Below are 17,631 nucleotides of genomic sequence, written 5' to 3' on the forward strand. Positions count from 1 at the left end.
TAGCCTCAGTTCTCAAAGAGTCTGAGCTTGGTTGGCTTTTATCACAGCATCCCCCTGTCTCCCTATATACCCTTACATTGTCTATAGGATCCAGAGGAGATACCCTGGGGAACTAGGCTGGGAGGCATGGCACTGAGCTGGGGTCTGCCCCTCTCCTTTGCTGACTAAGACTGTATTGCTGCACCAAGACTGTCTGCCTAATGCTGTCTTCCCTTAGACTGAGGTTTATTTTCTTATGCAAACCCTTACTATTATCTTGCCCACACTAGGCATGCCTGGATGTCAGTGATGAATGTGGCTCAGAGTTCAGTTGGAACCCCTGAAATCTTAGGTGGCAGTATTTTATATTATCTCATGTCCTTAGAGCCCAAATCATCTGAAATAGGCTTATCACACAGCCTCAATCCAGACAGAGGTTGGCTTAAGTGTTCCTCTGGGTGCTTGGGTATGCAGTTTCGCTGTCCTCTTTCCTAAAGAAGAAATCCTCATGACTCAAAGGAGATTTGGGGTTTGGACTCCCGCACCGTGTGAGCTGAGTAACAGGGCTACAGGGCTCCTGTTGCTGCTGTAGTAGGTGGAACTCCTTGATCGAGCTGAGGTGACACAGAGGACGTGGACATGGAACCCAAGGACAGGGTCAGAGCTGGGCCTTAGGAGGGGACTGGGGCAGGAGACCCTCTCACTACTGCCTTCCTCTGCAGACTGGTTTCACCCTCTCTCTATCCACAGACAGCCATCATCCTCAGCTCACAGGAAGGCGTACGGCCATCCCAGAGCTCTCCCGTTTACATGTAATAGCTCTAGAAACAAGCAAAACTTGTCATGTCTTTCCCAATCCCACTTTCAAATTTCCAGAGAGGAGAAGCTGACTCTTTCCACTTAGATCCGTGTTCACCTCTGATCTAGCCAGCTCTGTCCAATCCACGTGTTTGTGTCTATGTGTCAAAGGCAGTCCACCGAGAAGGTCAGTGTGAGCTGGACAGCTATAAACACGTCCATTCTACTTGATCATATTTTTTCCATCTCTTACATTCACTTGTATCTTCCTGGAATGGCATGATGGAGGGGAGGGATGGCACTTAAGAGAAGCAGTGAGGTCTAGCAAATAATCTTGGTAGCTAGTAGTTACAGAACATTTCCTATACACCAGATACCATATTGAGTGTGTCAATTATCTCACCTAATACATAAAACAAGATCTTATTGGTAGTTACTATCAGCCTCATTGTGTAATGAAGATACCAGGCTTAGGGAGTGAGCTGGACCAAGATCTCTGCGGAGAGCTGGGCTCATACCAAAACTTATGCTTCTAGTCATTTTATTTACTGCCAGGCACACCTGGGTTCAAATCTTGATGTTGCCACTAGCTATGTGATTTTGGACTAATTTCTCTGAGTCTTAGTTTCCTCATCTGTAAATGGACATAAAAATACCTTTCCAATTTAAAATATTTAAGCAACTAAAGACCGTCATTCTTTTCCTCCATGTACCTGGGCTTCCCTGCCTCATCCAAGCACACCTGTTCTCTCTTATTCAACCTGATGGTAACCAAAATCTCCAGAGCTTTCCAGCCACCTCCCCGTTCTCCAGGAAACCTCAGATAAAAAACAGTGACAAGACTATTTACTGGGGGGACCTTGAAGATGGCGGAAGAGTAAGACGCGGAGATCGCCTTCCTCCCCACGGATACACCAGAAATACATCCACACGTGGAACAACTCCTACAGAACTCCTACTGAAGGCTGGCAGAAGACCTCAGACCTCCCAAAAGGCAAGAAACTCCCCACGTAACTGGGTAGGGCAAAAGAAAAACAGAGACAAAAGAATAAGGACGGCACCTGCACCAGTGGGAGGGAGCTGTGAAGGAGGAAAAGTTTCCACACACTAGGAAGCCCCTCCGCGGGCGGAGACTGCGGGAGGCAGAGGGGGGAGTATCGGGACCGCGGAGTAGTGCACAGCGACGGGTGCGGAGGGCAAAGCGGGGAGATTCCTGCACAGACGATCGGTGCTGACCGGCACTCACCAGCCCGAGTGGCTTGTCTGCTCACCCGCCGGGGCGGGCGGGGCTGCGAGCTGAGGCTCGGGTTTTGGTTTTGGACGGAGCTCAGGGAGAGGACTGGGGTTGGCGGCTTGAACATAGCCTGAAGGGGTTAGTGCACCACGACTAGCCGGGAGGGAGTTCGGGGAAAAGCCTGCACCGGCCGAAGAGGCAAGAGACTTTTTCTTCCCTCTTTGTTTCCTGGTGCGCGAGGAGAGGGGTTTAAGAGCGCTGCTTAAAGGAACTCCAGAGACGGGCGCGAGCCGCGGCTAAAGCGCGAACCCCAGAGACGGGCGCGAGCCGCGGCTGAGGGCGCGAGCCCCCGAGACGGGCGCGAGCCGCGGCTGAAAGCGCAAACCCCAGAGACGGGCGCGAGCCGCGGCTAAAACCGCGGACGCCAGAGACGGGCGGGAGACGCTAAGGCTGCTGCTGCCGCCACCAAGGGGCCTGTGTGCGAGCACAGGTCACTCTCCACACCCCTCTTCCGCGGAGCCTGTGCAGCCCGCCACTGCCAGGTTCCCGGGATCCAGGGACAACTTCCCCGGGAGTACGCACGGCGGGTCTCAGGCTGGTGCAACATCACGCCGGCCTCTGCCGCAACGTCACGCTGCCTCTGCAGCCGCAGGCCCGCCCCGCACGTAGTGCCCCTCCTACCCCCATCCCCCAACCCCCGGCCTGAGTGAGCCGGAGGCCCCGAATCAGCGGCTCCTTAACCCCGTCCTGTCTGAGCGAAAAAACAGACGCCCTCCAGCGACCTACACGCAGAGGCAGGGCCAAATCCAAAGCTGAGCTCCTGTGAGCTGTGAGAACAAAGAAGAGAAAGGGAAATCTCTCCCAGCAGCCACAGAAGCAGCGGATTAAAGCTCCACAATCAACTTGATATACCCTGCATCTGTGGAATACCTGAATAGACAAGGAATGATCCCAAATTGAAGAGGTGGAATTTAGGAGCGAGATCTATGATTTTTTTCCCTTTTCCTCTTTTTGTGAATGTGTACGTGTATGCTTCTGTGTGAGATTCTGTCTGTATACTCTTGCTTCCACCATTTGTCCTAGGGCTCTATCCGTCCATGACTTTTTTTTAAAAATTCTTTTCTTAATAATTAAGTTTAATTGTAATAACTTTATTATACTTTACCTTCGTTCTTTCTTCCTTCCTTCCTTCCCTCCTTTAGACAACGAATCACCCCAAATTGAGGAGGTGGTCTCAGGGAGCAGGATTTATGATTTTTCCCCCTTTACCTCTTTTTGTGAAGGTGTATGTGTATGCTTCTGTGTAAGATTTTTTCTGTATAGCTTTGCTTCCAACATTTGTCCTAAGGTTCTATCCGTCCCTTTTTTTTTTTTTTTCTAAATATTTTTTAATTCAATAACTATATTATACTTTATTTTATTTTTACTGTATCATCTTTCTTTCTGTCTTTTTTCCTTCTTTCCCTCCTTCCTTCCTTCCTCCCTCCCTCCCTCCCTCCCTCCCTCCTTTCTTTCCTTCTTTGCTTCTTTCTTCCTTCCTTCCTTTCCTCCTTTTCTTCTTTCTTTACTCATACTTCTACTAATTCTCCCTACTTTTTCTCCCTTTTATTCTGAGCTGTGTGGATGAAAGGCTCTTGGTGCTCCAGCCAGGAGTCAGGGCTCTGCCTCTGAGGTAGGAGAGCCAACTTCAGGACACTGGTCAACAAGAGACCTCCCAGCTCCACATAATATTAAACGGTGGAAATATCCCAGAGACCTCCATCTTAACACCAGCACCCAGCTTCACTCAACGACCAGCAAGCCACAGTGCTGGACAACCTATGCCAAACAACTAGCAAAACAGGAACACAACCCCACCCATTAGCAGAGAGGCTGCCTAAAATCATAATAAGGCCACAGACACCCCAAAACACACCACCAGACGTGAACCTGCCCACTAGAGAGACAAGATCCAGCCTCATCCAGCACAACACAGGCACTAGTCCCCTCCACCAGGAAGCCTACACAACCCACTGAAACAACCTTAGCCACTGGAGACAGACATCAAAAACAACGGGAACTACGAAAGTGCAGCCTGCAAAAAGGAGACCCCAAACACAGTAAGATAAGCAAAATGAGAAGACAGAAAAACACACAGCAGATGAAGGAGCAAGATAAAAACCCACCAGACCTAACAAATGAAGAGGAAATAGGCAATCTACCTGAAAAAGAATTCAGAATAATGATAGTAAGGATGATCCGAAATCTTGGAAGTAGAATGGACAAAATGCAAGAAACAGTTAACAAGGACCTACAAGAACTAAAGATGAAACAAGCAACGATGAACAATGCAATAAATGAAATTAAAATCACTCTAGATAGGATCAATAGCAGAATAACTGAGGCAGAAGAACGGATAAGTGACCTGGAAGATAAAGTAGTGGAAATAACTACTGCAGAGCAGAATAAAGAAAAAAGAATGAAAAGAACTGAGGACAGTCTCAGAGACCTCTGGGACAACATGAAACGCACCAACATTCGAATTATAGGGGTTCCAGACGAAGAAGAAAGAAAGAAAGGGACTGAGAAAATATTTGAAGAGATTATAGTTGAAAACTTCCCTAATATGGGAAAGGAAATAGTTAATCAAGTCCAGGAAGCACAGAGGGTCCCATACAGGATAAATACAAGGAGAAACACGCCAAGACACATATTAATCAAACTGTCAAAAATTAAATACAAAGAAAGCATATTAAAAGCAGCAAGGGAAAAACAACAAATAACACACAAGGGAATCCCCATAAGGTTAACAGCTGATCTCTCAGCAGAAACCCTACAAGCCAGAAGGGAGTGGCAGGACATACTGAAAGTGATGAAGGAGAATAGCCTGCAACCAAGACTACTCTACCCAGCAAGGATCTCATTCACATTTGATGGAGAAATTAAAACCTTTACAGACAAGCAAAAGCTGAGAGAGTTCAGCACCACCAAACCAGCTTTACAACAAATGCTAAAGGAACTTCTCTAGACACGAAACACAAGAGAAGGAAATGACCTATAGTAGCGAACCCAAAACAATATATAAAATGGAAATATGAACATACATATCGATAATTACCTTAAATGTAAATGGACTAAATGCTCCCACCAAAAGACACAGATTGGCTGAATGGATACAAAAACAAGACCCTTATATATGCTGTCTACAAGAGACCCACTTCAGAACTAGAGACACATACAGACTGAAAGTAAGGGGATGGAAAAAGATATTCCATGCAAATGGAAACCAAAAGAAAGCTGGAGTAGCAATTCTCATATCAGACAAAATAGACTTTAAAATAAGGACTATTAAAAGGGACAAAGAAGGACACTACATAATGATCAAGGGATCGATCCAAGAAGAAGATATAACAATTGTAAATATTTATGCACCCAACATAGGAGCACCTCAATACATAAGGCAAATACTAACAACCATAAAAGGGGAGATCAACAGTAACACATTCATAGTAGGGGACTTTAACACCCCACTTTCACCCATGGACAGATCATCCAAAATGAAAATAAATAAGGAAACACAAGCTTTAAATGATACATTAAACAAGATGGACTTAATTGATATTTATAGGACACTCCATCCAAAAACAACAGAATACACATTTTTCTCAAGTGCTCATGGAACATTCTCCAGGATAGATCATATCTTGGGTCACAAATCAAGCCTTGGTAAATTTAAGAAAACTGAAATTGTATCAAATATCTTTTCCGACCACAACGCCATGAGACTAGATATCAATTACAGGAAAAGATCTTTAAAAAATACAAACACATGGAGGCTAAACAATACACTACTTAATAATGAAGTGATCACTGAAGAAATCAAAGGGGAAATAAAAGAATACCTAGAAACAAATGACAATGGAGACACAACGACCCAAAACCTATGGGATGCAGCAAAAGCAGTTCTAAGGGGGAAGTTTATAGCAATACAAGCCCACCTTAAGAAGCAGGAAACATCTCGAATAAACAACCTAACCTTGCACCTCAAGCAATTAGAGAAAGAAGAACAAAAAAACCCCAAAGCTAGCAGAAGGAAAGAAATCATAAAAATCAGATCAGAAATAAATGAAAAAGAAATGAAGGAAACAATAGCAAAGATCAATAAAACTAAAAGCTGGTTCTTTGAGAAGATAAACAAAATAGATAAACCACTAGCCAGACTCATCAAGAAAAAAAGGGAGAAGACTCAAATCAATAGAATTAGAAATGAAAAAGGAGAAGTAACAACTGACACTGCAGAAATAAAAAAAATCATGAGAGATTACTACAAGCAACTCTATGCCAATAAAATGGACAATCTGGAAGAAATGGACAAATTCTTAGAAATGCACAACCTGCCAAGACTGAATCAGGAAGAAATAGAAAATATGAACAGACCAATCACAAGCACTGAAATTGAAACTGTGATTAAAAACCTTCCAACAAACAAAAGCCCAGGACCAGATGGCTTCACAGGTGAATTCTATCAAACGTTTAGAGAAGAGCTAACACCTATCCTTCTCAAACTCTTCCAAAATATAGCAGAGGGAGGAACACTCCCAAATTCCTTCTACGAAGCCACCATCACCTTGATACCAAAACCAGACAAGGATGTCACAAAGAAAGAAAACTACAGGCCAATATCACTGATGAACATAGATGCAAAAATCCTCAACAAAATACTAGCAAACAGAATCCAACAGCACATTAAACGGATCATACACCATGATCAAGTGGGGTTTATTCCAGGAATGCAAGGATTCTTCAATATACGCAAATCTATCAATGTGATAAACCATATTAACAAATTGAAGGAGAAAAACCATATGATCATCTCAATAGATGCAGAGAAAGCTTTCGACAAAATTCAACACCCATTTATGATAAAAACCCTCCAGAAAGTAGGCATAGAGGGAACTTTCCTAAACATAATAAAGGCCATATATGACAAGCCCACAGCAAACATCATCCTCAATGGTGAAAAACTGAAAGCATTTCCACTAAGATCAGGAACAAGACAAGGTTGCCCACTCTCACCACTCTTATTCAACATAGTTTTGGAAGTTTTAGCCACAGCAATCAGAGAAGAAAAGGAAATAAAAGGAATCCAAATCGGAAAAGAAGAAGTAAAGCTGTCACTGTTTGCAGATGACATGATACTATACATAGAGAATCCTAAAGATGCTACCAGAAAACTACTAGAGCTAATCAATGAATTTGGTAAAGTAGCAGGATACAAAATTAATGCACAGAAATCTCTGGCATTCCTATATACTAATGATGAAAAATCTGAAAGTGAAATCAAGAAAACACTCCCATTTACCATTGCAACAAAAAGAATAAAATATCTAGGAATAAACCTACCTAAGGATACGAAAGACCTGTATGCAGAAAATTATAAGACACTGATGAAAGAAATTAAAGATGATACAAATAGATGGAGAGATATACCATGTTCTTGGATGGGAAGAATCAACATTGTGAAAATGACTCTACTACCCAAAGCAATCTACAGATTCAATGCAATCCCTATCAAACTACCACTGGCATTTTTCACAGAACTAGAACAAAAAATTTCGCAATTTGTATGGAAACACAAAAGACCCCGAATAGCCAAAGCAATCTTGAGAACGAAAAAAGGAGCTGGAGGAATAAGGCTCCCTGACTTCAGACTATATTACAAAGCAACAGTAATCAAGACAGTATGGTACTGGCACAAAAACAGAAAGATAGATCAGTGGAACAGGATAGAAAGCCCAGAGATAAACCCACGCACATATGGACACCTTATCTTTGATAAAGGAGACAGGAATGTACAGTGGAGAAAGGACAGCCTCTTCAATAAATGGTGCTGGGAAAACTGGACAGGTACATGTAAAAGTATGAGATTAGATCACTCCCTAACACCATACACAAAAATAAGCTCAAAATGGATTAAAGACCTAAATGTAAGGCCAGAAACTATCAAACTCTTAGAAGAAAACATAGGAAGAACACTCTATGACATAAATCACAGCAAGATCCTTTCTGACCCACCTCCTAGAGTAATGGAAATAAAAACAAAAATAAACAAATGGGACCTAATGAAACTTCAAAGCTTTTGCACAGCAAAGGAAACCATAACCAAGACCAAAAGACAACCCTCAGAATGGGAGAAAACATTTGCAAATGAAGCAACTGACAAAGGATTAATCTCCAAAATTTACAAGCAGCTCATGCAGCTCAATAACAAAAAAACAAACAACCCCATCCAAAAATGGGCAGAAGACCTAAATAGACATTTCTCCAAAGAAGATATACAGAATGCCAACAAACACATGAAAGAATGCTCAACATCATTAATCATTAGAGAAACGCAAATCAAAACTACAATGAGATATCATCTCACGCCAGTCAGAATGGCCATCATCAAAAAATCTAGAAACAATAAATGCTGGAGAGGGTGTGGAGAAAAGGGGACACTCTTGCACTGCTGGTGGGAATGTGAATTGGTTCAGCCACTGTGGAGAACAGTATGGAGGTTCCTTAAAAAACTACAAATAGAATTACCATATGACCCAGCAATCCCACTACTTGGCATATACCCTGAGAAAACCAAAATTCAAAAAGAGTCATGTACCAAAATGTTCATTGCAGCTCTATTTACAATAGCCAGGACATGGAAACAACCTAAGCGCCCATCATCGGATGAATGGATAAAGAAGATGTGGCACATATACACAATGGAATATTACTCAGCCTTAAAAAGAAATGAAATTGAGCTATTTGTAATGAGATGGATAGACCTAGAGTCTGTCATACAGAGTGAAGTAAGTCAGAAAGAAAAAGACAAATACCGTATGCTAACACATATATATGGAATTTAAGGGAAAAAAATGTCATGAAGAACCTAGGGGTAAGATAGGAATAAAGACGCAGACCTACTGGAGAACGGACTTGAGGGTATGGGGAGGGGGAGGGGTGAGTTTTGACAGGGCGAGAGAGAGTCATGGACATATACACACTAACAAACGTAGTAAGGTAGATAGCTGGGGGGAAGCAGCCGCAAGGCACAGGGATATTAGCTCGGTGCTTTGTGACAGCCTGGAAGGGTGGGATGGGGAGAGTGGGAGGGAGGGAGACGCAGGAGGGAAGACATATGGGAACATGTGTGTATGTATAGCTGATTCACTTTGTTATAAAGCAGAAACTAACACACCATTGTAAAGCAATTATACCCCAATAAAGATGTTTAAAAAAAAAAAAAGAAAAAAAAAGACTATTTACTATAGCCAAGACATGGAAACAATGTAAATGTCCATTGACAGATGAATGGATAAAGAAGATGTGGTATATATACATATATTATATATATATATGTATATATATATATAATATATGTATATATATACAATGGAATATTACTCAGCCATCAAAAAGAATGAGATAATGTCATTTTCAAGCAACATGAATGGATCTAGAGATTATCATACTAAGCGAAGTAAGTCAGAAAGAGAAAGACAAATACCATATGATATCACTTATATGTGGAATCCAAAATATGACACAAATCAACATATCTACAAAACAAAAACAGACTCACAGATATAGGGAACAGACTTGTGGTTGCCAAGGAGGAGGGGAGGTAGGGGAGGTAAGGACTGCGAGTATGGGATTAGCAGAGGCAAACTATTATACATAGGATGGACAAACAATAAAGTCCTACTGTATAGCACAGGGAACTATATTCAATATCCTGTGACAAGCCATAATGGAAAAAAATATGAAAAAAATATACATATATATATATATATATATATATATATAAAACTGAGTCACTTTGCTGTACAGAAGAAATTAACACAACACTGTAAATCAACAATACTTCAATAAAAGTAAAAAAAGAAAGTGACAAGAAAGCAGTATTTGGAGTCAGAAGGTATGGATTTGAATCTTGTGTCAGCATTATACTAATTTCTTGACTTAAGGCAGGTCTTTCTACAGTGTTGAATCACAGTTTCCCCGTCTGTTAAACTAGGAGAATAGAATTCTACACAGATATGGAAGTGGTGGTAGTGATGGTGTGTGTGTCTGTTCTAAGAATTAAATGAAGAAATGCATGTGAAATGTTCTGGAAACTCTAAGCACCACACGCTTGGAAGAGATGATTATTAAGGCAGAAAAATCCTAGAATGACCTTTTGGCCTGTTGCCTGGTTGCTGGGATGTTTTAGGTAGGCCATTGTTTGCCCAATACTTTCATGCTCTTAATTTGTAGCTGGATGTGTTTGCACGTCTTACCTCTTAGGTAGCACAAGGCTTGAGTTTAGGGTGTGTCTTTCAAGTTTCTTTACAGAACTTAGAAATGATGGATGCCTAATAAGTGCTAGCTATACAGACAGAATTCAGGCTTTCTATGCTTCTGTCTTTCATGTTTTTGTTGCAGTGTTTTTCAATAGTCTGGAGACTTAACAATGAGGCTGAAAGCCTTTGAAAAATCTCAGAAAGCCCTGTTCAAACGCAAAGGTATTAAATTTGCAGGAGGTGCTATTATTACTAATACCATGCAAATTTATGGATAGTAATGGAGATAATAATTCTACAAGCAAAAAATGCTTTTATTTCTGTTTTGTTCTTTGCATTTGGCAAAAGCATCCTATATAGGTCAAATTTATACCTTTCTATATCCCCTTAAAGCACATATTGAGATATCAAAAGAAGACAGAAATGTATAACAACACAGAATAGAGCTTAAAATCATTATGTTCAGCCCCAACAATTTACAGATGAGAAGACTACATCTAAGAGACATGAAATGACTTACCTAAGGTCACACAGTGAAAGGTAACCTTGGTATGTCATTATTCTTCCTTGGATGTCCTTGGAAGACATCCTTTGGATGTCTTCAGTATATCGACATTTCCTTGGAAAGAAAACAATTTTTAAAGTGAAATCTTTTCTTCCAAGGGCCAATGCCATGTATCTTAGATTCACCAGTGGAGATGGTAGAAATGAGGCAGTGGAGGGAACCTAGAAAAGCCTGTAGGCTCACCACTTGTTTCTCTGTTCACCACAAATACACCATTCAAATAGCCAATCACATTCTAGCCAACAGGCATCTAACCAGGTAACTTTCTTCAAATTAAATATTGAGTCACTTCATTCAAATAATGATTTCTTGAGTATCTACTTCATGCCAACAGTGTGCTAGGCTCTTTAAGGAAATAAATTTTACTCACAGACAAAAATTGGGAACATTTCTAGAACAGAGGCAATACAGCACAGTGGCTGAGAGCATGGGCCATGGAGCTGAATGAGCTACTTACTAGCTATGTGTCCTGGAGCAGGATCCTTAAGCTCTTTGTGTCTCAGGTTCCTCACGTGTAAAGTGGGGCTTAGCTGCTATGAGGTTCCTGAGTTTAATACATAGTAAGTGCTTACAGTGCCTGACATACAGTTAGTGCTATATTAAGTGTTATTTCACATATACTATCTCATTGAGTCTCCTGGCAATCCTATGAAGTAGGTACCATCCACCTTTTACAGAGTAGTAAACTGAAGCTTAGAGGTCAAGTAACCCTCCAAGGTCAAGTAACCCAGAAACTGGGGGTAAAGCCAGGATTCAAACCCAAGTCTGTCTAACAGCTGGGCCTAATCTCATACCCACTGTGCTGTGTGCTGCCCTGAGAAGCAAAACTTGCTCTCAAGAAAGCTGTGTTCAGCTCATACAACTCAACAACAACAAAAAAACAAACAACCCAATTGAAAAATGGGCAAAAAAAAAAAAAAAAAAGAAAGAAAAATGGGCAGAGGGTCTAAATAGATATTTCTCCAAAAAAGACATACAGATGGTCAACAGGCACATGAGAAGATGTTCAACATTGCTAATTATTAGAGAAATGCAAATCAAAACTACAATGAGGTACTACCATCATCAAAAAGTCTACAAATAACAGATGCTGAAGAGGGTGTGGAGAAAAGGGAACCCTCCTACACTGTTGGTGGAAATGTAAATTGGTGCAGCCACTATGGAAAACAGTATGGAGGTTCCTCAGAAAACTAAAAATAGAGTTGCCATATGATCCAGCAATCCCTCTCCTGGGCATATATCCAGACAAAACTCTAATTCAAAAAGATACATGCACCCCTATGTTCATAGCAGCACCATTTGCAATAGCCAAGACGTGGAAGCAACCTAAATGTTCATCAACAGATGAATGGATAAAGAAGATGGGGTACATATATATATTATATATATATATATGGAATATTACTCAGCCATAAAAGAGGATGAAATAATGCCGTTTGTAGCAACATGGATGCAACTGGAGATTATCATACTAAGTGAAGTAAGTCAGACAGATAAAGACAAATACCATATGATATCACTTATATGTGGAATTTAAAATATGACACAAATGAACTTATCTACAAAACAGAAACAGACTCACAATCATAGTGAACAGACCTGTGGTTTCCAAGGGGGAGGAGAGGTAGGGATGGGATGGAGTGGGAGTTTGGGATTAGCAGATGCAAACTATTATATATAGAATGGATAAACAACAAGGTCTTACGGTATAGCCCAGGGAACTTTATTCAATATCCTGTAATAAACCATAATGGAAAAGAATATGGAAAAGGATGTATATATGTGTATGACTGTATCACTTTGCTGTACAGTAGGAATTAACATAACATTATAAGTCAATTATATTTCAATAAAATAAATTTTTTAAAGACGAAAGAAAGCTGTGTTCTAGGAGTATAATGGCATGACTGAAAACGCTAAGGGTCCATTGAGGGCTAGAATTAAAGTGGGATGGAGATTTCAGGACAGGGCCTATGGGAGATGGTTTCTAGCTTGGGAAATCAGGAGCAGCATCAAGGAGGACGTGGCACTGGAGTTGAGTCTTGAAGGATTTATTTATCCAGAGACAGGAGTGAGAAAGGACAAGCAAAGGGCCAGGGGTGGGAAGGGCAATGTAATGATGGGAACCAGGCAGCAGGTGTTTCAGGAAAAGTGGATCCTGGGGGCTGTGCAGGAGAGCAGGGAGGCATGGGACCTGAAACCCCAGGTGAGGCCAGATCACCAGGGGCCTCAAGTGTGAAGCTAAAAAGTGTGCTTCTAAAATTGGAGGTCCCTAAAATGGCTCTTGAAAGGACCAAATGAAAAAAAGAACAAAAACAAAAAAATAAGACTCAAGACTTTGAGACACAGTTATTATTTATCAGTAAGAATTGGCAAAATATGGGCTTATTTATCTAGTTAGCTCTCTTCTGAAAAAATCACATCAGTTTACAGAAAAAAAAAAGCTTCTTTTAACCACAAAGGGAGCTGATTTTGCAAACAAATACTTGTTCACGTGAAGAGCTTCTTGTCTGAAACGTGGTGCAATTTCCATATTTAAATGAAGATGCTATCGCGGGTATTTTCCCTTGACTGGATAAAATATACCTAGAACTTAAATTTTATTTGTGAATTCTTTCCCTTCCTCCTTTCCTCCTTTTCTCCCTCCCTTCCTTCTGCTTGCACTGGAGCTTGGCTCACTCCTTTGTCCTGGACAACTGGTATCTTCTCCATCTTTAATTTTGATCTCTCCTTCATGTTTTGAATGTTGTCTTATGTTTAAATTTCACATTCTTTGTGACATGAACTCTCAGCCACTAGCACACCCAACATCCCTGGCATGACCAAGCTGAAAGGGACAGTCAAGAGGATGTAGTCTAACATCAGATTACAGCTGAGAAGACTAAGGCCCAGAGACAGAGCATGTCTTTCTCAAGAACATGGTGCCAGTTCAAGGCAGAGCTGGGCCCTGAGCTTGTCCGCCATTTCCCGTCCAGCGCTCATTTCAGTGCATCATGTGAGCACATGTGTAAGCAGGGCTCAGGGGGAGAATTTAGTTTCCTAGAAGTGGTTATTTCAGAGTTTCAACAGACTTCTCATGTACCTTTTCAAGACTTAGAAGCCATGGAGTATTTAGAGCTGGAGGGAACTTTAAGATCATCAAATCCAGCATCCTCCTTTTGCAGAGGAGATGACCAAGGCTGAGAGAAGTGAAGGGGGGACTTGCCCAGACCAGGCAGCTGGAGAGGGGGCAGAGCAAGGTCAGGGATTCCAATCTGCTGACTCTCAGGCCCATGTTTTCTCTCTGTACATTCTCATCCTTAGTTTTCAGAGTCTCCACTTCAAGAACCCATCTCTTGACACTCACATACGCTGGAAGGAATTCTGCGGCACAGGCCTGGAAGAGCTTCAAGTGGAATGTATCCAAACCAGGAGGAAGTCGTTCCTTTGGTTTTCCTCTGATGGTCAGTTCAGGCTGGTGTGTGGTGGGGATGGAGGTGTGGAAAGCTGGCCAGTTCTGCTTTAGCAAGTTCTTCATCCTTTCCTACCTGAAAATGTATCACAGTTATGGACGTCTTTGTGAAACCAGAACCCAAACAAGAGAAAGTGGAATTGGGAACTGGTGAATTAATGCCCAGCCCAGTCAAAGCCAAGATTTCATATTTGCATAGCACATCTGCAGCCACCTGGTCCTCACACTCAGGAAGGGAACACGCGGCGAAGGCTCAACGGCTAGACTGAGTTGTGGGTATGTTATGCGCATATGTGTCCACACGTGTGTGAAAGCACTGTGTAAACTATAAAACATTGTATGAAAAAATGAAAAGAAATCCATAACTCTCCCTCATACCCCATTCTTGCTCCTTTGTTATGGATTAGACCCAAAGAAGAATGTCAGTCCAAATCTCTAGCAACCACCCATCGTTTTCAACCTTGCCTGCCCAGTAAAAATCACCTGGGAGCTTTGAAAACAATATAGATGCCTGAGCTCCACCCCCAAAGATTCTGATTCACTTGATCTGGGATGGTGTCTAGACTTCACGAGGTTTTTTTTAAAAGATGTTGGGGGTAGGAGTTTATTAATTAATTTATTTATTTTTGCTGTGTTGGGTCTTCATTTTTGTGCGAGGGCTTTCTCTAGTTGTGGCAAGCGGGGGCCACTCTTCATCGCCGTGTGCGGGCCTCTCACTATCGCAGCCTCTCTTGTTGTGGAGCACAGGCTCCAGACGCGCAGGCTCAGTAGTTGTGGCTCACGGGCCTAGTTGCTCCGCAGCATGTGGGATCTTCCCAGACCAGGGCTCGAACCCGTGTCCCCTGCATTAGCAGGCAGATTCTCAACCACTGCGCCACCAGGGAAGCCCAAGACATCATGGTTTTTTACAAAACTCCCCAGATGTCTAACCTGCAACTAGGATGGAGAATCACTCAGTTGAACTATCCAATAGCTTTCCCTGACTGCTGGGACCCACTCCTTTTTTTGCTGCTAATCTTTTTGTAGTCACTTGGGGCTAAATGCACTTAAAATGTGGTGTTATACTGTGTCATTCAATTTCATAGACACTTGTTGAGTGCTTGATGGCTATATGGACTGCAGTGGGTGCATAGATGAATGAAAATGCCCATGGCCCTAGAAAAGCATAGGGTAAAACAAGGGGCTCAGTCACCTAGACACATAACTACTGCCTGGGGAGGTAGCAATTACTTTTTTCTGGGAAAATCCTGAAGGCCTCATAAAATTGAACCTTGAAGATTCTATAACATGTGGGAACAACTTTTATTTTCTTAGTAGATGATTCCTTTGTAGGAAGAGGCCTGATTAATGGAAAGGTTGCTTTGATAAGTCCACCATCATGTTCAAAAGTGCCTTGGGCCAGTGCCTGGGTTTGGAAGATGGAAGCTTCCCTGTGTAACAGAGAGTGGGAGCTGGGGAGCAGGGCTGAATGCCGTGTAGGGAAGAGGTCAAAGGAACACTTGGCAACTTTTTCACCAAAAACGGAGGCTCAGGGGGCCAATTTTAATAAGATTCTTTTAAGATGAAATGATAGGTATTATTGTGGAACGTAAACCCCACCTTTCATATTTACTAAGAAACATTCAGTAAAATACACATTGTTCACCAATGATTTGGTAAGAATGAATTCTGTATGGAAAACACAAAGAAGTGCTGAATCCGACTTTGAGATGGGCTGAGTAAAATCAGAGGATGCATATGGGTAGAGCAACATCTTATGGGTAGGGCTGCTGGATTTAGCAAACGAAATTCCAAGACACATCGAGTTCAATTAGAATTTAAATAAACACAAATAATATTTTAAGTGTGTCCCATGCAGTATTTCTACATACTTATATTAAACATTATTCATTGTTTATTTGAAATTCAAATTTAACTGGGAATCCTGTATTTTATCTGGCAGTGGGTTATGCTTGGGTGGGGTTTTTACAATCAGGGAATCAGGAAGTGAACAAAGGAATGGTGGAGAGAGAGTGCAAAGTGTACTTGGAGAATAGGGAGGGGTAGGTTGGGAGTGGTCTGAGAAATACAGTAGGACAATAATCTCCAACCACATCCTAGAAGGCTATGAATGCCAGTCTGATTGATTTATGTTCTGTCAACAATGGAAATCCCTTCAATATGTCAGAGGAAGGAAAATCATATTGTCTGTTCATCCATCCATCCATCCATCATTCTACATCAATGTATCTGTATTAATAGCACGTTGGAAAGCACATGTCCTCTGAATTTATATAAGGTTCTGCTATGTGCTCACTGAGAGATGTTTGGCAAATCACCCAGCGTCTCTCAGCCTCCGTTCCTTGAGAAATGGGCATAATTAGGTCTTTATCCTGTACTTCTCATTAGGATTCTCACACTGTCATACAATTGCTGAGCAGACAAGGCCATCTTGAATGACTTCTTGAGAACTTTTTTAAAGGTTCCAATACTGTGTGTACCAACTGATACCCTTGTTACCCTAAAACATTCCACTCAGTTGTCTGTTTCATCCTTTTGCAAAAGCACTGGACTTTATCCCTGTGTCCTTACCAGTGAGTAAGGACAGCATCCCTGCCTCCTGCCAAGTCAGTTGATGGGCGTTGCCATTTGTATACTGTGTTACAAAGCATTTTCACGTGATTTCCATCGAATCCTCAGGGAGATCCTTCTGCTATCACGAGAAGATAGATTGTGGTGGGGGTAACAGATTGGAGGTAGAGAACCCACCAGAAGACTATCATGAGAGGCCAGGCAAGAAGTAACGAAGACCTGAACTAGAGTAGTGGAAAGGGTGAGGTGAAAATGGAAGGAACGGATGAGAAAAAAGGGCACACAAGTAAAAACAAAGGGATGTTCCGACACAGGTATTTGGTCTCTCTAACATTGCTTCCATTTCCTCTAGGGACATGTCCCGGATAAGGGTGAAATCGGATATTCTTTGGCAGTTTCAGATGACACCACCCCTAACTTTCCACTGGATGAGAGAAGGCTCAAAATAGCTTCTGGTCCCACAGGCTAGTGATTCCAGGGACTCAGATTCCTGTTCTGAAAAACACGGGGAAGAAGCCAGGCGCTTGCCCACTTTTACCCTCTCACCAGCTGACCCTGCGCCTGCTGACACAGAGCATTCGCCGGTTCCAATGAGCCCTGTGGCCTGGCTAAGCTGGGCATCTCCTGCACTGCTGCTCAAAGAAGCCCTCCAGGAAGGGGCCAAGAGACATAGAGATGTTTTCTCCTACTAAGTGTCAATCAAACTGACTGCTTGGCAGTTTGAGGTAGGGGT

General features: G+C 42.0%; 1 protein-coding gene across 4 annotated transcripts in view; it reads right to left on the reverse strand.

Annotated features, from left to right (window-relative positions):
- The window catches only part of BDNF (brain derived neurotrophic factor), a 92,599-nt gene that overhangs the window by 26,698 nt on the left and 48,270 nt on the right, over positions 1-17,631 (reverse strand). For 2 of the 4 annotated variants that reach the window (XM_032641482.1, XM_032641481.1), the window contains exon 3: positions 14,271-14,403. The exons of 1 other annotated variant lie outside the window; for it this stretch is intronic. In XM_032641482.1, coding sequence (XP_032497373.1) covers positions 14,326-14,403 — 78 coding nt within the window. In that variant the 3' untranslated portion in view covers positions 14,271-14,325. Of the gene's footprint in view, positions 1-14,270; positions 14,404-17,631 lie in introns of those variants that run through there. One more of the 4 variants, XM_032641486.1, reaches the window with a different exon arrangement.

Source organism: Phocoena sinus, chromosome 8 (assembly GCF_008692025.1).
Source record: "Phocoena sinus isolate mPhoSin1 chromosome 8, mPhoSin1.pri, whole genome shotgun sequence".
In the NCBI taxonomy this organism is placed as follows: domain Eukaryota; kingdom Metazoa; phylum Chordata; class Mammalia; order Artiodactyla; family Phocoenidae; genus Phocoena; species Phocoena sinus.